The sequence below is a fragment of the Aquila chrysaetos genome, unplaced genomic scaffold (genome assembly GCF_900496995.4).
Source record: "Aquila chrysaetos chrysaetos unplaced genomic scaffold, bAquChr1.4, whole genome shotgun sequence".
Classification (NCBI taxonomy): Eukaryota; Metazoa; Chordata; class Aves; order Accipitriformes; family Accipitridae; genus Aquila; species Aquila chrysaetos.
Genome location: NW_024470382.1, coordinates 406,096 through 427,182, shown reverse-complemented (window position 1 = coordinate 427,182; position 21,087 = coordinate 406,096). Strand labels below are relative to the sequence as shown.

Here is a 21,087-nt window from a genome sequence, read left to right as displayed (position 1 = left end):
GCCCAAAACTGAACACAGGACTCGACGTGCGGCCTCACCAGCGCTGAGTACAGGGGAACAACCACCTCCCTGCTCCTGCTGGCCACAACACTATTTCTGATACAGGCCAGGATGCTGTTGGCCGCCTTGGCCACCTGGGCACACTGCTGGCTCATATTCAGCTGGCTGTCAACCAGCACACCCAGGTCTTTCTCTGCCAGGCAGCTTTCCAGCCACTCTTCCCCAAGCCTGTAGCGCTGCATGGGGTTGCCGTGACCGAAGTGCAGGACCCGGCACTTGGCCTTGTTGAACTTCATACGATTGGCCTCAGCCCATCGATCCAGCCTGTCCAGATCTCTCTGTAGAGCCTCCCCACCCTCAAGCAGATCGATCCTGCCTCCCAACTTGGTGTCGTCTGCAAACTTGCTGAGGGAGCACTCGATCCCCTCATCCAAATCATCGATAAAGATATTAAACAGAACCGGGCCCAACACCAAGCCCTAGGGAACACCACTTGTGACCCGCCGCCAACTGGATTTCACCCCATTCACCACAACCCTCTGGGCTTGGCCATCCAGCCAGTTTTTCACCCAGTGAAGAGTACGCTTATCCAGGCCACGAGACGCCAGTTTCTCAAGGAGTATGCCATGAGAGACAGTGTTAAAGGCCTTGCTGAAGTCAAGGTAGACAACATCCACAGCCTTTCCCTCATCCACTAGGCGGGTCACCTGGTCATAGAAGGAGATCAGGTTGGTCAAGCAGGACCTGCCTTTTGTAAACCCATGCTGACTGAGCCTGATCCCCTTCTTATCCTGGACTTGCCGTGTGAATGCTCTCAAGACAAACTGTTCCATAATCTTCCCCGGTACCGAGGTCAGGCTGACAGCTCACCTTCAACAAAGCCCAGAACTGAATTCGTAACTTAGTCAGAACTTTGTTGTGGTGAACTCAAGGTTTGTTCCTGAGGTTGAATCCTAAAAGCAATGGCAAATCGATGCCTGCCCCAGCTGTTTTTGACCGATGAGATGGTTGAAGTCCTCAGGTCAACCATGGAGACCCCATCCCAGACCTCGGTGAGCTGAAGGGGAGGGAAGAGTCATGACAAAGATGGCAGCTTAAGCCAAGCAAGAAAGGAGAATAAGAGCTAGGCAGGAGGACATGGTGTCTGGTGTCCTCTGCTCGGCAATTAATAACTGGGAGATCCTTGGCTGACCTGCTGCCAGTTGTGGTCCCACGGGCATGTCTGCAGCCTCACCACGACACTTGCCTGTGGGGATGGAGAAAAGGACCTCTTGCAGATGGCCTCAGCAGGTTTGGGCCAAATTCCTGCTTCAGATCTGAATGAGATAGTAGCTGAAAGTGGAAAAGGCTGCTCTCCTTCCCTGCCAAGAGCACTTGCTGCCTGTCCCAAGCTTCTGAGATGCTTCTGAAGGGTTGCCATGCTGGTGCCCACACCTGATCCGCTGGTCTCAGCCCCTTCGGTGGGGCCATACCGGAGTCTGCTCCCCATCAAGGCAATGGGCCATTTGATGCTCATCCATTTTCTTGTCTGTTGGCTACGGAGTCTGCATTGTGTATGAGCAGACACACTTGCTGGGGCGAAGCTAAGACACTACAACCAAGCCCTGCAACTCCCCCAGCCCTCCCCGTCCCCCTTCTGATGTCCTCTTGCACAGTGGACCCATGGGATGTCACCCACAGCAGCTGCAGACAGAGGATGCTTGCTGGTCACCAACGATCAAGCTGAAAGTAGAAGATTCGGTTCCCCTTGATCCACGTGATGCAAGAGCCACTGGGGAGCCGGGGGATGGAGTGTGGAAAGTGTCCTTTCCCAGCTGCCTTCATCAGGTCTTCAGCATATTTCTTCTCCAGCTGGTGATGGTGGACCTGATCTCAGCCCCTGCCAAGCCTACCTCTTCCTGCACCCCTGCCAGTCTGGGAGCAGCTTCTCCAAAAGTCCTTTGCTGTCCGCTGGGCACCCTATGGGTGACAGACTATCCATCCATGCTGGTCTTGGGGCTGCAGAGATCCTCCTCATCCTAGCAGGGCTGTGCGGTGAGTGCTCTCGCATTTCCCCCCGCATCCCCTCCTCCCTGGTGCTGGTTGAACGCCGCATTTTAGGATGTGGCATGCCAGAGTGCTGCTGCTCCTCTTCGTTTCTGGGCAGTTTGATTGTGGTTGCTGCAAATTTGTAAGGTGCACGCTTAAGAGCAACACCCATGGTTTCATGGTTAAGGTGCATGTGTAGACCAACACCCATGGTTTCATGGTTTCTTAAATTGCATGCTTAGAGCAACACCCATGGTTTCATGGCTTCATAAGGTACGCGTGTAGAGCAACGGGTGCTTCTGCAAGTAGGGTAGATGCAGACCTGCCAAGCCCAGCTGCAATGGGCAGCTCTCCTCCAGCTGATGGCTGCAAAAGACTTGAGGCTCCCTCAAAAGTGCCAGTATCTTCTAGAAGGTACATGCCATGAAGAGAAGAGAAATTTTTATGGTGGTAGAGTCACACAGCACATTAGGAATAAGCAGTGAAAAGTGGGAAAGGTGTAGAAACCAAGTGCACTGAGTGTGTTGCTGCCATTTCAGTAGCACTGATGATGGGCTATGGAGCTTGAATGGCCAAAAAATGAGGAGGAATGGGATTTACGTGCCCTGTGATGGGGAAGGCCATATCACAGTGTTGATGTGCTTGGGTCAGGCTGCTCTGAAGAAGCAAGATGCGTGCTTGCAGAAAGTAAGGGAGCCCTTTGCTCAGCTCCATTCCCTACCCTGAGGTCAAGGCTGTTCATCCAGCAAAGCCAGGTTAGAACTGTGGGTACAGAGTCCCTGGCACCTTGTGCTCCCGGCTGCACAGTCTTGCTCAAAATCACTCCCACAAAAAGCCTGCAACTCAGTTACCCGTGCTGGTGTTGTGCTTAGGGAGTTCATCCTGCAACCTGTGCAGAGTCAAGCACTTAAAAAGCAATTAGCAAAACATGTTAATGTATTTTGGCCTTCATGGTTTTGAGGGACACTATTCTCACTATTTTTCTCTGGAAAAGCCTGGAGGTTACTCATGGGCCAGCTGCCATGTGTCCCCCTGAAAATAATTATAATAAAATTATAATTGTTCATGTCTTTCTCTCTCTCTTGCTGGTTCTCCCCCATTCCTTTAGGCCAACAAGTGTCAATATGCTTTCCCAGCTGCTCTCTAGCCTCTTGCATGATTTCCCATTAACATCTCCTTCCCTTTGCTCTCCATTGTCACCAGCGTCAGGTCCTGCCAACGTAAGGCTGGTGAATGGCCCTGACTCCTGCACGGGCCGGCTGGAGGTGTTTTACAGTGGTACCTGGGGGACGGTGTGCGATGACCACTGGGACCTCAATGGTGCCCGCGTGGTCTGCCGGCAGCTGGGCTGTGGGATGGCGCTGTCGGCCGTTGGCGGGGCTCGCTACGGGCGAGGAGCAGACCCCATCTGGCTGGACAACGTACGGTGCACTGGGACGGAGGCTGCCCTTTCCGAGTGCCAGGCACGGCCCTGGGGAGCCCACAACTGCGGGCACGGGGAAGACGCCAGCGTTGTGTGCTCAGGTGAGGAGCACGCACCCACCATGGCTTGCATCAACTGCTGTGGACAACCAAAGGGTTAAACAGCAGGCAGGACAACTGTTGTGCCTCTTGCTATTGATTGGTTGCCCCTTCTTTTTGACTGGTAGCCACTCCTTGTTGAGTGGTTGCCCCTTCTTTTTGACTGGTAGTCAGTCCTTGTTGAGTGGTTGCCCCTTGCTGTTGAGTGTTTTCCCCTTGCTGTTGACTGGTGGCCAATTCTCGTTGACTGGTCGTCCCTTCTTGTTGGCTGGTTGCCCCTTGTTGTTGACTGGGTGTCCTCTGATTGTACAGTGAGTGTAGGCACCCAGCTCACAGACAGACACGTAATTGTGGCCACTGGCAGGTAGGGCCCTTAATTTTGAGCTGGATCTGGCCCCTACAGGTAGGCAGAATTACTCCCTCCCTACCTAATTTTGTGAAGAATTAGCCTCTTCACACCATTGCTCCAGGCAATTTCCAAATGCTGGTCTCACCTTCCAAAGCTCTCCACATCTTCTGGCATTGAGGCTGCAGATCCCTGGCTGTTTCTCAGCCCAACTGCCTCTTGGCTTCACGGGGATGAACCCCTTCATGGGCACAGCCTGTCGGATGCCATCTGGGCTTGCTGGGCAGAAGACCCTGCTCCTAAGCATTGCCGGCAACGGCATGCCCAGCAAAGTCTCTGACTGTTTGCTCCCCCGGGGTGTTTGCAGGGGCACCCGTTCCAGGTTCGACGCATACCAGGCTGGTGAACGGCTCTAGTTTCTGCTCCGGCAGAGTTGAAGTCTTCCACAATGGTGAATGGGGTACCGTGTGTGACGACAACTGGAGCCTGGTGGACGCCAAAGTGGTGTGCAGGGAGGTGGGCTGTGGCCAAGAACTGTCAGCTCTGTCTGGGGCTGCCTTCGGGCAAGGGTCGGGGCCCATCTGGCTGGACGAAGTGACCTGTGCTGGGACGGAGGCTGCCCTTTCTCTGTGCCAGGCCAGGTCCTGGGGAAGCCATAACTGCAACCATGGAGAGGATGCTGGCGTTGAATGCATAGGTATGTCTTCACTGCTGCTCCATCAGGGCTGGCACCCAGGCTATCATAGTTTTTTTTGGTTTTGGTTTTTTGTTGGGTTTTTTTTGAGGGAAGGGTGGAGAAAAGAGCAGAAGACCTTTGAAATGGTCCTGGATGTAGATGTCCCTATTGCAGCCCTGCCAACAGAAGCAGGAAGAATCCTCTGATGGGTGGGTGTGTGCTGGGGAAGGGAAGAGGGAGCATCAGAGGGGATGTCCATCCAGATGACACCTGCCAGGGAGGGTGATGAGTTTGGAGAGGTGGTGAGCACCTGAGGGGAGCCTGCTCTTCTCATTTTGGGTGGGCAACCTCCTCACCCTCCAGCTGTGAGGTTCTGGGATGATTGAAGGACTAGTCAGCTCCAGCCCTGTCACCTCCTGGGACATCCAGATGTTTTTGGCACTTGTCTCTTTTCAGAACCGACTCAGGTCCGGCTGGTGAATGGCTCCAGCCGCTGCTCAGGGCGAGTTGAGGTCCACCACAACCAGCAGTGGGGGACAGTGTGCGATGACAACTGGGACGTGAACGATGCTGAGGTGGTGTGCCGGCAGCTGGGCTGCGGGCTGGCCATGTCAGCCCCTGGCAGGGCTCTGTTTGGGCAAGGACACAGTCCCATCTGGCTGGATGAGGTGAACTGCACTGGGATGGAAGGTGCCATCACTGAATGCAGCTTCAGGCCCTGGGGAGTCCATAACTGCAACCACAGAGAAGATGCGGGTGTCATATGCTCAGGTAAGCCTGGTCCAGGTCATGGCTTCAAGGAGAAGTTTTTCTGTAGGTACACTTGCATCTAATTTCAGTTTGCTTCCCTCCGTGCACATTGTTTTCCTTCGGGTATAACGCCATTGCAAGCAACAGTCAAAAATACTCAGGAGGTGAGATAGCTCTGCTTCTGTAGGCATCATATCAATAGACTATCTGGATGCATTCCTGCCCGTTTGTGGTAGTCTTCTATCTGACACCTTAAAATGTCAGTTCTCAAGTGGCTTGCTACATCCATCCTGCACACCTGCTCTGGATGTTGAAGTGCATGCGGTCGGAGGAGGCATTTGGGCATCAATGTTTGCCATGTGTGGCTGGAGGCTTCTCCATCTTTATGTCTCAAGCTTCTGGATCTCTAGAGATAGTCCAAGATGGAAAGACATCCCCCCCATTCCTCCAGCTTGCAGTGGGATGCCAGCCCTGTCTTCCCAGAAGACTAAACTGGGTGAGTTCAGGGAATATTTGCAAGGAGCTGCAGTAGAGCAGAGCAAACAGAGAAGCACCATGGAAAGACTCTCATCCTTGAGAGAGCCAAGCCATTCCAGACTTCATTTGACTAGAGTAAATAAACACAGGTTTTTAAAGCGTTTCCTGTTTAGATGTGTTCTCCAAGGGAGATGTAGTCACCCTAGGAGACCTCCGAAGCACGCTCATGGTTTGGACATGGATGTCCAAGAGTCTTCTTGGCATTGCCCAATGGAAACGCACTCTGCGAGGCATCCCACAGTGTTTTTATCTTCTCCTAAATACAACCAGGTCTTTCTGTTGCTTCCAACTGAAGACGCTGATGTGGATGGGGGAAGCACGATTACACACTCCTACCTTGTATGAGGGCTGAGGTGTACCATGCCCCCGTTTATTCATTTGTCTCATTCCCCCTTTTAGACCCCACGGAGCTACGGCTGGTGAACGGCCCGAATCGCTGCATTGGGCGCCTCGAGGTGCTTCATGACCAGCAGTGGGGGTCCGTGTGTGACAACGACTGGGACATGGAGGATGCCAAAGTGGTGTGCCGGCAGCTGGGCTGCGGCGCTCCAATCTCTGCTCCAGGCTGGGCTAGGTTTGGCAGGGGCTATGACCCCATCTGGTTGGAGACGGTCAGCTGCCAGGGGACGGAGGCTGCCCTTACCAAGTGCAGAACCCAGGTGTGGGGCACCCACAGCTGCCACCACGGGGAAGATGCCAGTGTGGTGTGCTCAGGTGAGCCCCCCAACCACATTCCTGCCACATGTCTGTAGGAAGAGCTGTGCCACCACCGAGCCATACCTCCCTTTCCTCCAGAGGGCAAGGGAATGATAATTCCCTTGATACTAGTGATAATCATGATAATAATGGTAATAAGGGCAAGGGATGCAAGGGGGATCCCATCACTGCTGCTTTTCCCATGTTCCCTGGCTCATTTTCAGCCCAAGTGGACAAACACTGAGCATCTCCATGGTGTGAATGACCATGCAGGGTCCCACGGGAATCCCTGTTTCATGAAGGTGTCATGTCAGGGAGCCGAGAGTAGGGGGGGGCCCACAGTCCTGTGTGAGATCCCATGCCCAGGACCACTTCCACCAGCCCTTCCTGAAGGGTTGTTTGTTGTCATTCTTCATTCCAGACCCGATGGCACTTCAGTTGGTAGATGGCCCACACCGCTGCGCTGGGAGGGTCGAGGTGCTTCATCAGCAGCAGTGGGGCACAGTGTGTGACGATGGCTGGGACCTGCAGGATGCCGAGGTGGTGTGCTGGCAGCTGGGCTGTGGGGCGGCAGTGGCAGCCCCAGGCTTCGCTCACTTTGGCCGGGGACGTGATCCCATCTGGCTGGACCAAGTGAACTGCACAGGGACCGAGTCCGCCCTTTCCGAATGCAGGGCCAAGCCGAAAGGAGTTCACAAGTGCCACCACAGAGAAGACGCTGGTGCGGTGTGCTCAGGTAGTTGCTGTTCCTCTGCTGATGAGCTCCTGGGTGGGTACCAACACTGCAGGAGCTCCAGGACTGGTTTTCCTTGCTTATCTCTGATGATATTCTTTCCACATGGGAATCCTCAAATCTCTGAGTCAAGACAAATGCTGAACATGTGGGGGTTCATCCTCCAGCTCACATCCAACACTTGCTTTCTCCATCACTAGGTCTACCACCACAAGGTGACACCGCTCTTATCTTCCCATTTCAGACCCTACCGAGGTCCGGCTGGTGAACGGCTCAAATCGCTGCTCTGGGAGAATTGAGGTGCTGCACAACCAGCGATGGGGAAGCGTGTGTGATGACAACTGGGACCTGGATGATGCAGAAGTAGTGTGCCGGCAGCTGGGCTGTGGGATGGCTGTAGCCGCTCCACCCAGAGCTCAGTTTGGGATGGGGCACGAGCCCATCTGGCTGGACGATGTGAACTGCACCGGCACCGAGGCTGCCCTCTCTGAGTGCAGGGCCAGACCGTGGGGAGAGAGTAACTGCAACCACCGAGAAGATGCCAGCGTGGTGTGCCTGGGTAAGCCAGCCCATACCCCATTGTGGTGCAGCTCTGGAAGGAGCAAAATGGGCACATGGATAACTCAGTGGTTAAACACCTCTACTCTGCTCACATTAAGCTTCTTGCCTCTGTATAGGAACTAATTTCAGGTTGTCTGAGAGCAGCAGCTCCCCTTGGCCACCCTGAGAACTTGCTGCCAGAAGAACAAGTGTCCGTCCCCAACCACCACCTTGCTCTCCCCTATAATGGCTTAACTGGTCCCTTGACTCTGCTATGAGCATCCTTTCCTTCTTCATATGTGCATGCTGCTAATGTGGCACGTGTTGTCACCGTACTGTAAAGTCCCTTGAACCTCCCCTCTACCTTGGGTCCATCTTGTCTGGTTGGACTGCCAGGACACCAGTATCTTGTGCCACTTGTGATGCGCTGGCCTCCTGCCACCACTCCAGTTGGAGGTGGGTCTCCCATTCAGCCCTGTGTCATGGCTGTCCCCTCCTCATGGGTTTCTTGGGTGCCTGAGGGCACATAAAATGGGATCAGATGCCTATGTTTATGCCAGTGACAGTCTCCACATTACCTTGCAGGTGGCCACCATTTGAGGACCCATATTTCAATGCATGGGCAAGAAACATATATGTGTTTGACCTCCACGTGTCTTTCATAATTCCAGGACTAGCTCAGCTCCGGCTGGTGAATGGCTCCAGCCGCTGCTCCGGGAGGGTCGAGGTGCTTCATAACCAGCAGTGGGGGACGGTGTGTGACGACGGCTGGGACCTAAACGATGCCGAGGTGGTGTGCCAGCAGATGGGCTGCGGGGTGGCTCTATCAGCTCCAGGCTCGGCTCATTTTGGGCCAGGGTCCAACCATATCTGGCTGGGTGAAGTTGAGTGCACGGGGGCAGAAGTTACCCTCTCTGAATGCAGGTCCAGGATGGAGGAACCCATTAATTGTCACCATGGGGAAGATGCTGGTGTTGTGTGCTCAGGTAATTTTTTTTTTATTATTATTCGAATGACATTATTCAGGGGAGTGTTGGGCTCTGTGGCTGGAAAGGTGGAGGGTGACTTTACTGGTGGCATGGTCTCCTCTGAGCCTGGGTAGCACTGAACCCCATGGAAGAGCTCAGGTCACTCTTCTGCAGAGGTCTGACCGCCTTGTTCAGTGACTGGTCTTGCTGATGAAACCCTGGGGGTGTGGAGGACCCAAGCAACCTGAGAAATGCTAAGCACAAGAATCTGAGCAAAGCAATGAGAGACGCACAATCAAGTCTTCAAGGGGACGGGAAGAAAGAGGCTTTACTTAGGGACCTAGAGGGTGAGATGTAGAATTTGTTGCAATCCAGAAAACCACCAAAAGCTGCTGGACTGAGAGCAGGGTAGGAAGAAGGGACCCATCATACAAAGATGCCAGTGGTCAGGAAGGGAAGAGTTTTACAAATTCCACTGCTTTTGTCCTTTTCCAGCAAACATGTCTGAATTTTCTCTATTTCAGCAGTTTTCTTATTTTAGTTGATGTTAATTGAAGCCTAGCTTTAAATATCCAACGTCCCTCTGCTGTTGGGCAATGTGCATTAGCCACTACGAGCAGTGCAGATGTGGAAGGAGACCTCCAAAAAGGGTGTCTGCCTTGTCCCGTTTCAGACCCCCCGGCATTGCGGCTGGTGAACGGCTCAAGCCTCTGTGCTGGGAGAGTTGAAGTGCTCCACCAGCACCAGTGGGGGACCGTGTGCGATGACAGCTGGGATGAAGAGGATGCCGCGGTCGTGTGCCGGCAGCTGGGCTGCGGGACGGTGGTCTCAGCCCCTGGTGCAGCTCAGTTTGGGAAGGGGCACAATGCCATCTGGCTGGACGACGTGAACTGCACAGGGAAGGAGGACACCCTCTCGGAGTGCCTGGCCAGGCCATGGGGGACACACAACTGTGACCATGGGGAAGACGCCAGTGTGGTGTGCTCAGGTAACGTGGCCACTATTGGTTTGGAAAAGGGTCTGGGCATGCCCCAACCCTGGAAAAAATCAAGGTCAGGTTGGATGGGGTTCTGAGCAACTTGATCTAGTTGAAGATGTCCCTGCTTATTGCAAGGGGTTGGACTAGATGACCTAGGGTCTAGAGAACAAGTCTTATGAGGAGTGGCTGAGGCAACTGGGGTTGTTTAGCCTGGAGAAAAGGAGGCTGAGGGGAGACCTTATCGCTCTCTACAACTACCTGAAAGGAGGCTGTAATGAGGTGGGTGTTGGTCTCTTCTCCCAAGTAACAAGTGATAGGGCAAGAGGAAATGGCTTCAAGTTGCACCAGGGGAGATTTAGATTGGATATCAGGAAAAATTTCTTCACCTAAAGGGTTGTCAAGCATTGGAACAGGCTGCCCAGGGAAGTGGTTGAGTCACCATCCTTGGAGGTATTTAAAAGATGTGGTGCTTAGGGACATGGTTTAGTGGTGGCCTTGGCAGTGTTGAGTAATGGTTGGATTCTATGATCTTAAAGGTCTTTTCCAACCTAAATGATTCTATGACCTTTAAAGGTCCCTTCCAACCCAAACCATTCTATGCTGGTGTGACCTCCTTGCTTTAGCTCGGAGGGTGCACGCCTGTGAGTGGCTCAGGAGGCAGAGACAAGGATGTGCACACTGGAGAGTGAAGATGGGCTTTCATTCAGCCCAGGCTGGGTCCTATGTTTGTAGACCCCACTGGAATCATCTTGAGCACCACAGCCAACAATGTCATCTCAGGATGGACGTTCCCAAGTATGTGCTCGGCACAAGTTGGAGGGGAATGATCCTGACCATAGGAAATATTACGATAAAAACCTTTCAGGAGGAAAAGCTACGGCATGGGGAATATCCTCATGGCTGAGCTGGGAAGATGGGGGCCATGGTTAGTGTTGGAAAGACTTGTCCCAGCATCCAGCCTTGCCCTTCTTTTCCCATCTAACTTTGGACAAACCTCAAAGCTTCTGTGGTCCCCTCAAGGCCAGTGGGAACATAGAGGTATCTCCATGTCCTTCTAAGAAGGATGTCTGCGTCCAGTGAGTTATCCAGGACTGGATGTACTTGCTTAGGAGCCACCTGGACTCAAATGCAGTCTCCCTGGGGAGAGTACCACATGGGTGGTAAATCCCGCAGGCATCTCTGTCTTAACTGGTCACCCAGGCTTCTTTGAGGAGAGAAATGGGTAACCACAGGATGTGGTTTGCAGAAGGGACCATTCTGCAGTCGTCCAGCCCTGGTAGGGCCCACCAGGAATAAGCCGCTCTGCAGATTGCCCTGGTTGCAGCAGTCAAGAGTGGTGGCACCTTGAATGGCCTTGGCTTCCCCAGCGGTCCACCCTGGAAGCATAGACAGTCATGATACACCAGATGATGCATGAATGTGAGCGTTGAATGGCCATGACCAGTGCAAAGGTGCTACAGCACCGGGGGGACCATGCCTGATGGTGACAGGGTCTTAGCAGAAGCTTTCTTTGTATATCCTTTCCTGAATCATACGATCACAAAACGATGTAGACTGCAAGGATCTCTGGAGAGCTCTCGTCTAATTTTCCACTCTCTGTTAGACCAACTAGACCATGTTGTTCATGGCCTTGACCAGTGAAGATGTGAAAGTCCCCAAGGATCGAGATCCAAATGCCCTCCTCATCTCTGTTACAATATTTAACCAGCCTCATGGGAGAAAAGAGTATTTTCTGCTGCCTAATGGGAATTTGCCACGGTGCACACTGTGCCCATTTCCTCATGTCCTCATTATGTCCATTTATCTCCTGAATTAGCTCTGGATGAAGAGATGTTTGCTTTCTCTCCACAGGCTATGTTACCGTCAGACCTCCGCAGCCTCTGCCGCTGTTCCCGTTGCTGGTCTCGATCATCCTTTCAGTCTTGATGCTGGTCTGCGGGACTCTTCTGTACCAGAGGAGGAGGCGAATGCAAAACAGGTCTTTTAATTTCCCCCAAGGTGAGCTCTGCTGTGGGTGAAGAGGGCAACGGAGCTTGTAGAAGTAGTGCGTGTTAGAAACGAGTTTTATTCAAAACATTGATGTCAGCAGAGTTGTGACAGAAGTTTTTTTTTTTTTTCCCGTGGCTTGTGTTGGAAGGAACTTCCTTTTCTGGTTTGACCTCTTCTCTCCCCATCCTTTTCCCCTTTCTTTCTTTCCACTCTTCCCCTTTCACTTTGACACCATCTTCCCTGCTGGGTTACAGACGTGCTGGGAGGTGGGACAGCCCTTGAAGCCTCCTCTAACACTGCCTGCGCTTCCTTCTGCTGCCTATGCTGCCTGTACATCAGACAGGAGCTCTGAGCAGAGAATGGCTCTGTGGGTTCCTAGCTCCCTGTTGGCAAGGGATGTTCCACCTTTAGCCCAAGGGATGAGAAAAGACCAGGAATTTTGTCTGTTCCTGAAGTTTCAGGGCTGTGGTAGAGACTCTGGGAAAGTGGGGTTGAGTGGTTGGGATTGCCTGTGTCGAAGATCTCCATGTTGTCTTGTTGAATGTCCATCATGTTGATGAAAAGTACTGTGTGGACCAAATGCTGGATCAAGGGTGGTTTCTGCAAAGCAAGCTTCGTGTCTGAGTGCTGGCAGGGACGGTGGTTGTATGCCCTGTGCTGCCACTGTTGTTGGCCAAGCCAAAGTGATTTGTGCTGTCTCCAATGGAGCAAGCATCCTCAGTCTTGTTAAAAAGGGGAAAATTCAGGCTGTGTGGAGCATACCATCGACTGAATCACCGTGCTCTGCAGGTTCTGTGCACATGGAGGAGCTGGTTGTCTCTGACACGTACCTCTTGATGCTGCGAGAAGAGCAAGCAGCAGCCAAGGTGGCTCCTGCTGGGGATGCTGACAACAAGAGAGCTCAGCACAGCCTGTGACCAGCCCAGACCTAAAACTCCAGTGATGCAGCTCCGTCCCAGCACACAGCTCTTTCACCAAGGGCCCAGGACCACCTCGTCTCTACAGAGCTAGGTCACTACATCCACCACCCATCTCCATGCCCACCTTGGTCAGTTAACCTGAGCGATACAAGGCATGACACATACTGTGCGGCACCAATGGTCTGCACGCAGAAGACATTTGATGCGTAGAAATTTAAAAAAAATTTTTTTTTTCAAATTTCTCTTTCAAATTTTTTTTTGGTGCATTTTTGAAAATAAAAACTTTCTGTAAGACTCGAGCAGTATTTTAATCTTGGAGGGTTTTTTTCTTCTTTTTTTTATAGCCAGTCAGCGGAGGCTGCAAAGTTTACCCCAAAGTATATGCCAGGCACTTGTTTCCCTACAGTGGTTAAGTTGAACAGTTTTGCAAACTGCACCTGAAAGCTCAGTTTAGGCCTCACGCAGATATTTATAGAGCCATCTGAGATGCCCTAGTTTTAGGACATTGATATGGGACTGGCAAATGTGACAAAGGACCTACAGCTCAGTAGATGCATCTGTATGGTGGCTAGTAGATTTCGCTGATCTCTTCCATCTGCTGTATTCCCAAACACGCTCCTGTGCCTTGTATCCTTGGACATCAGACTCCTGGGTCTTCTCAGAGGTCAGAGGCTTCTTGTGAAGGGCTTGGAGGGCATGGAGGTGCAAGTCAGCCATGCAGAGGAATGCTGGCAGGAGGTTTAAGAAGCTCTGGTCATAGAAATAAGCACTGGGTACCACCGCAGCTCATGCCAATCCAAGTGGTATGGGACTATGAGCAGCTGAGCAGCCCCTTGTGTTGAGAGGATGGTCCTGCTCATGAAGGACCAGGAAAATAGAAAGGTAGTCAACCAGAGGGAAACAGACTGAGCGATGTGATAAATACGGTGGCTGTGGTGAGGGAAAAGCATGAACATCTGCAAGGCAGGGGGAAGAGAGGAAACAGGGGATGCACGCTGGGTCCCAGGGTCTTAGAAGATGAAGGTTTGGAGTGCCCTGAGAGGATTGACCAAGCTGGACAACAGAAGATGGCTTGCACAATGTGTGGAAAGCATCTGCCAAGGGAAATGAGGAGTGCACAGAGAGCCCAAATGGACCAAACGCTTGGAGAACTAATGAGTAAAAGCTGATCCTACAGTATGCAGGACAATTGCAAAGGAGGACCAGACAAGACTATGGCCAAGTCTGTGGCTGTGGTATGTATGGAGGAGTGTTTAAGGCTTGTGGAAGTATTCTCTGAGTAGTAACTCTTTGTGTTAAACTTGTAGTAAGCCTTGCGTGAACATTTCATAGTCCAGTTGATGGTGATGTTGGGAATTTTCATTTAATACCTGCATGGATGTGGCTTGGTCCTGGGCTCTATTGCACTAAAAAGGAGTTGCCTGGGGCACACACTCCTTAGTTTCTGCCACTTTTCCAGGTCCTATGCTTACTTTTCTGCTGTTCCCTCAGTCTGAAGGTCAATGGCACCAGTCTTCCTCATGCAAGGGGGCTTGGCAGTGGGTTATCAGGGATCCAAGCTTTTTCCTGGGAAGAGTGTGATGTTGATGGGATTTCTTCATCCTCCTCACCTTCTGTTTTCAGATTCACATGTTTTCTGACATACCTTCACACTTTGTTCTTCCCTTATCTGCCCGCAGATCAATATTGCACCCAAACCAACTATATATGAGGCTTTTTCTCTGTGTTGGGTACTTTTTCTTTGTTACTCCTAAAACTGTTTTTGTCCAGATACAGGCCTGCAAGCTGACGATCGGTGAGCTGCTAATAGCCTTGGGCTTTCCAGTGTGCCCCATCTCTTATCATCCCATGCCTGTCCCCTACACTGACTTGTGTGTTTCCACTTCTCAAGGCTTCTGCTGTAACATCATCTTTATATTTCTCCCCGGGTTTGAGGGCCCCAAGATACCCCTAGATACACTCCAAGGGCTGCTTCTGGAGGGTGGTAGGGGCTACAGCAGGGCTGGATCCTTCACCCCTTATCCAGTCCCCCAAAGCTATCTCAGCAGGTCTTGTCCCATGAGGCACCCAGGTCCTGGCACCACGACCTGGGGTATGCAACACATGATCCCTTTCATGCTACAGGAACATCCCTTAGTCAGCTGAAATATACCTTACTTCAGGCACTTTGAGATGAAAACATACATCAGGATTAATAGTTCTGCCTTAGGCCACAAGGACATCCTGTGCTGACCCCTGACTGCCTTGGTCCTGCTCTCTGCTAAAGAACAGGGTAACGGTCATTCCCCTAATGACCCTAATGAGGGTAACGGAGATACACACAGCAGGTTTTGCAGAGTTAGCTTTTCTTTCTTCTCGTTCCTAAAGCTGTGGCCCAGGGTTATGCTCTACCACAGAAGTACAGTTCCCTTTTCAGCCTTTTCCTGGCATCGTTTAGAGGAGTTCAGCTCCAGGGTCTTCCCTTGCATGGCTGGGTGGTCGTCTCAGGCTACTGCAGAGCCTCCTGCTCCTTCATCTTCTCTGCAGATGAGCTGTTCTGGACACATCCCTGGGTTGCTTCAGTTTGATGCAACCTGGGTATTCGATCAGGGATGCTTGGTTGGCTCTTTGTGGAGGGCTGGGAGGTGAGACGGGATATCCAGCTACCAATGTGGTGGGACAGGCAGTGCACCCACCACCCAACATCTCCTTGGGCACTAATTTTGACTGTAAAACCTGTCCATTCTTCAGGTTGTGTTTAAAGCCCATGGAGGTGGCAAGAAAGCATTAGGAGTGGGGTAAAGCTCTTTTTAAGGGTATAAAAGGGATCTGGGTAGCTAAGCGCATGTGTCTAACAGCAATGAGGGACATAGGGCACCTTGCAAAAAGGAACTGACACCCATGCACAAGTCTCTGAAACATCCAAGGTTGGGGTGTGCTGGTCCTACATGCATTTTCCAGTCTGTCCCTGCAGTCCCTTTTAGCGTCCTCTGCAAATGGGCCCTGGGGGTAACTCCAGTCCATGCCCTGCAGCCCCAGGACACTGACACTTCTGACCCATCAGTCACGCTGCCTTCATGTGGTGATAAATAAGGCAATGGCCCTTGCTCACAGAGGTACTTCTTCATGGGCTCTTCATTTTTGTGTGTCTTGAGTATCATTGCAGTGATGATCCCCCAGGAGGGAGCTCCTTTGGGAGGCCCTTGTGGGAGGTTCAGTATGGAGGACACCAAAGGATGGGAAGATGAAGGTACGGTGAGGGGTGTCAGTGTCTGGGCAGGCAATGATTTGCTTCATATCCTCCTCCCCAGTCATGACCACGACACTGAGCACAGCTTAGGTCCCTCTCCAGTACCACCTCCTCCCCGCTGTCAGCCCTGGTGGGGCTGGACTCTGCCCCTGGAGGGTCTGCAAGAGCAGCTAGGACTGCTTGGCTGCCTGTGCCAGATCCAGAACTGCAAGGATCCTCAGGGGCTCTGGGGTGGATCCGAAGGGCTTCCAGGGCATCTGGCAGCCTGAATGTCCAGGGATGGTGCTGGGGAGTCCTACAAGAGGGGGATCAGGTGTTTTGGATAAAAATTTTCAAGCTGTGGGCTTCCTCCATCCCTGTTGGGGCTGATGGATTTTCACCAGCTCAAGTTATTCCGTGGGATCTCTTCTTTACCTTTATCTAGACAGAGTTTGCAACAAATTAATTTATCGTTGAAGGGGAGGATGAGAGATTTTGGATGCTTCAGATCAGCGGAAGATGCTGAGATGTGAAGGCTGAGGGGTAGCACAAGATGAGCCTGCATTGCATCAGCCATGGTGGGCTGAACCATGGAGATGCTGGCATGTGTAGACCTCAGTCATTTGCAAAGACCCAGAGTGCTGAAGCGCAGATATCTGTGCTGGGCTGCCATTACAGTCACTGGGAGCAGTCAGCAGATTAAAACGAGCCGCACAAGAAGATCCTGATGGCTTCTCTCATCTTTCATCGCCGCCTTGCAGAGAACAGTTCGCAACACTCAGCTCTTGGCACATACGTGATCTCTTTGCTCTCCGTGGAAGGTGCAAGCAAGTTTGGAGACTGCAAGGCAGTCACAGGATAGTGTTTCCAACTGCTTGCCCTCGAATAATAAGGTGATTTTCTGCCATCTAGCTACACATCCATGCAATGCAATGCAAGGAAATTCATGGTGCACCATGTCTGGCTTTGAGTGTTTTCATTTTCCAGTAGGCAGCTGCAAACGAGTACTCTGAAATCATCATCTCTGTGTGCTGCAGCAGCCAAAAAAACCCCAACAAAACGTTGCATATCCTAAGAAGAGCACTGAGAACAAGACAGGGGGTATAATTTTGCTGCAATATACAATCCTTATTCTTCCACGCCTTTTGCAGTGTGTGTAGTGCTGGTCACCACATCTCAGGAAGGGTGTACTGCACATAGAGCAGGTCCAGAGAGTGCACAAAGGGCTGGGAGCTTCTGGAAGCTGCTGCCCCAGCGAGGGTTGTGGAGGCTGATGCTGTCACCTAGATCAAAGAGAAATTAAGCAAAAACATGAATTATGCATCTAAAAGTAGATGCTAAATGGAACATGCTTAACACAAGAAGTCTAGATGCTGGGAGGTTGGAGGCCATCAGAAGTGGCCTGGTTTGCAAGTTGACCCTGTCTCCTGTGCCACTTATGGTATGGATTGGATTGAACACTTCTCAGATCCAGTGGGAAATATTGTATAACTTATCTTTAGCTCTTACTTTGGAGTTAAAGTAAGAGTTAAAGGTAAGTTATACAGTGATCTCTTGGTCAAATACTTGGTCAAGATGGGTATCCCCCAACCCCAGACTTCCTTCTGTGTCTCTGCTTCACAGAACCCTTAAAAATGGGTCTGTGGGAGATGTCAGCAGGGCTTGCAGTCCAAGACTGTCCAAGCAGTGATGCCTGCAAAGCTCTTGCACCCTCCCACCACTGAGAGCATGAACACACAAACCCTCCCTTTTCACTTGCACACAATAAATGCAGTGAGGGTTACATTTCAAAATGCAGCTGCTGGGATAGCAATGCTGAAAACGGAACGTGGTTTTGTTTTGGTTTTTTTCCCCTTTGTGTACTGTCTTACTGTCCTGGTTTCAGCTGGGATAGTTCATTTTCTTTCTAGTAGCTGGTATAGTGTTATGTTTGGGTTCAGGATGAGAAGAACATTGGGAACACACCAAGGTTTTCAGTTGTTGCCAAGGAGGGTTTACATTAAGTCAAAGATTTTTCAGCTTCTCGTGCCCAGCCAGCAAGAAGACCAGAGGGGCACAAGAAGTTGGGAGGGGACACAGCCAGGACATCTGTCCCAAACTGGCCAAAGGAGTATTCCATACCATGTGATGTCATGCCTAGTATATAAAGTGGGGGGAGTTGGCCTGGCAGGGGATTGCTGCTCAGGAACTAACTGGGCATCGGTCACCGGGTGGTGAGCAATTGCACTGTGCATCACTTGTTTTGTATATTCCAATCCTTTTATTATTATAATTGTCATTTTATTATTGTTATTATTATTTTCTTCCTTTCTGTTCTATTAAGCTCTTCTTATCTCAACCCATGAGTTTTACCTTTTTTTTTCCTGATTCTCTGCCCTATCCCACTGGGTGGGGGGGGAAGTGTGTGAGCAGGTGAGTGGTACTTAGTTGCTGGCTGGGGTTAAAACACGACACTTACTAGTCAAAAATGATTTGTTTACCCTGGACATCAGTGATTTCCACTTTTCCATCACGCGTTTCACACCTTGCAGGACTTCACAACCCAGCTCATTACTGTGGTGGTGCATTTCTTTCCCCCTCTCCAGGCTGATTTACAAATTTGGGAAGGCTTGCTGGGCCTTAGCATAAGTGCAATGAGTCGGGCAGTTAAGCGACCCTTGACTGTGCCAGGAACTCTTACACAGCGAAGACAGGGAGATATGCTGTGCGTCTCAAGGACTCCTGCTGCCCGGCGGAGGCAGGGGACAGGAGTAGAGATAGACGGTTCTCATAACAACCCACAGCCGGTTCTTTCTCATAACAACCTTGAGACATTACAATCCTCCCCTGACAATCTGGGAGCATCCCTTATCTATGTTTTGAGTTATTCTCCAACAGTCTCAGAATTTTCCAACGCAGCTGGGATTCTAGAAATTTGTTAATGATGAAAGTCAATCATCTCTTGAACCCATGAACAGTGGTACTGAGACCCTTTGAGCTCTCCTGGACCACAGCGGGCTGCGACCAGCATCTCCCTCTGAGCGGGACGCCTCTCAGAGCTCACAAACTTTCCTGTTTGTGAAAATCGGAGGTCTGTCACCTCTGAAAGCTCACACGACCTGGGCTGATTCTCTCCTTGAGGCTTGACCCTTCACCCATTGAGAAAGATGCCGAAGCATTAGATGTGACTGTTTTCACTGACCTTGAGGGGAATTTTTAAGAGGGAAGCCTCTTTTTTTCTCTCTCTCTTATTCTCTTTTACTCTTTTATGTATATCTCTTAGTGTCTTTATGCATGTGTGTGTACTAACCTGAATAGTCTATAGCAAGTATGTTATAGCAAATATATTAAGTATGTTATATGCTATTATATGTATATACTATTATGTATATACATACCTTTATAATAGTACATATAGATAGGATTATAATAGCATATACGTATATGCTATTATAATCCCTTTAGATATAAACAGTTGCCCAAGTCTGGGACTAGGAGTCGATCCAGCTGCACTTAGACTCCGACAGGAGTTAAGAAAGCAAGGGGTTCTTCTCTGAACCTAGTGACTCAAAAGAAGGGTCTCCCTTACCCTTTCCCACATTCCCCATCTTTGCACAAATCACAAGAAATTAATTCTTTGTAACATTCCCTTTTACCCTGTTACAGTTTTGGTCCCTATATACATAAGTTTAGTCTGATTCTAACTTGCTTGTCCTTAGTGCATTTTATCCATGTACTAATAGAGTGAACCTTGCCATTGAATTCTGTGAAGTTGCACTTTCATATAGATTTCTATTAAATCATTTTTTATTACTAATACAATTGGAGGTGATTCTTTAAATGATCCAAACCCCTCATTTCTCCCCCTCTCTCTCTCATTTTTAAATCCCCCGTGACAAGCCTACAGGGAATGCAATCTCACTCTGTTTTTCTGGCTTCACCGTTATTACATCGTGCTTACGTGGCTTCACAAGGAGATATTGGACCATCCAGGCTCATTTTTCCAGGTTGAAGGGTACGAGTAGCTGTGCAGGCAAATCACAGGGGCAAGATGTCGTGCCTCCATGCTGCGTCATGCCAAGGGCTGCACCTTAGTTACTGGTGGGGTAACAAACCTTCCTGCAGCCCCTAAGATGATGTTCAGACTACAGGGAGCTGGAGGTGGGCAGGGAAGCTGTTGGGGCTCCTCTTCTTGGCATGAGCCTCCCACGGTGACAGCAGTGAATTGAAAAGATGAGGGAGCTCTCTTTAGGAAAGGCTTAAACTTTGCAGCCACAAAAGGCTGAAAATTAATGGTTATCTTCCACCACAGGGCAGTAAGATTTTTATATAGGTGCCAGGCGGGATTCAGCTGAGCAACGTGGACTGCATGGGGCCAGAAACTGCCCTTTCCAAGTGCCCAGCTCAGCCACAGCAGGGAAGATGCCAGTGCTGTGTACTCAGGCAACCCTTCCCCAGGCCACGTTCGCCGCACGGAGCATCCTTTCAGGACTGCTTTTTTGCTGAGACTCTTTATATTTGGTTCAGCTCACCCTGCACAGCCGTGGGAGCCTGTGGCCCTGGGGAGCTAGCAGCCCAGCATGGACTGAATGGGATGTAGCCGTTTCCCATCTCATGGTCATAAAGAGGGGGGGTGTGCCCCGCGGGGTTGTCTCAGAAATGTTGATGCCTGCTGTCCATTATGCCTGGTGTCATGGGGGCTGCAGGCTGGGTTTGAGTGGAGACAGCCCAGGGAGGGGGGTTGAGGAGAGGACTCATCTCTTGAGGATGGATGACCTTCCTCCCTCACCAGGAGCTGAGAAGGGAAAGGGGCTGCAGGGTCCTTGGCTGTGGCGTGGGGAGGTGCTGAGCTCCCCTCTTTGCTCTCTCTGCCAGGCATGACCATGCCCAGCTCCGTCATCTCTGATGATGGCACAGCCAGGAGCCCAACCAGTCCAGTGTCCTGGTCCCAGGGCTCGGCGATGCTCTGCTTTCCTTGCACCAGCCCCAGGGACTGGGCAGGCTCCTTGCCCCATAGCCATGCCTCCAACTCCAGCCTTGGGATGCAAAAACCCACAGGTCATCCCAGGCGTGCCATCACAGCCCATCCCGCTGCTTGCAGGTAACAAGACCATTCACTGAAACCCCAAATTATAGTACAAGCAGGGGGATGTTTAGCACAAACCTGGAGGTTTGTGGTAAACCATTGCCCACCTCAGAGATCAGTCTGTATATTCC

At 51.1% G+C, this 21,087-nt stretch overlaps 1 protein-coding gene across 4 annotated transcripts; it reads left to right on the top strand.

Moving 5' to 3' along the window:
• The first annotated feature begins 796 nt into the window (after positions 1-796).
• On the top strand, positions 797-17,412 carry LOC115337789 (deleted in malignant brain tumors 1 protein-like). 4 transcript variants are annotated; one of them, XR_003922241.2, is made up of 12 exons: positions 798-2,034; positions 3,232-3,552; positions 4,263-4,592; positions 5,028-5,342; positions 6,258-6,572; positions 6,976-7,290; positions 7,532-7,846; positions 8,499-8,813; positions 9,469-9,783; positions 11,626-11,772; positions 12,553-13,918; positions 16,337-17,412. XR_003922241.2 is itself a non-coding variant. In XM_030006192.2 (11 exons), the coding sequence occupies exons 1-11, from the start codon at positions 1,962-1,964 to the stop codon at positions 12,113-12,115; spliced, it is 2,859 nt and encodes a 952-aa protein (XP_029862052.1). In that variant the 5' UTR covers positions 797-1,961; the 3' UTR covers positions 12,116-12,519. The 4 variants fall into 4 exon arrangements, 3 of the variants coding, with proteins under 3 accessions (XP_029862052.1, XP_040977702.1, XP_029862051.1); XM_030006192.2 differs by lacking the exons at positions 12,553-13,918; positions 16,337-17,412 and adding an exon at positions 12,018-12,519 and having other exon boundaries at positions 797-2,034; XM_030006191.2 differs by having other exon boundaries at positions 12,553-17,412.
• The last annotated feature ends 3,675 nt before the right edge of the window (positions 17,413-21,087 follow it).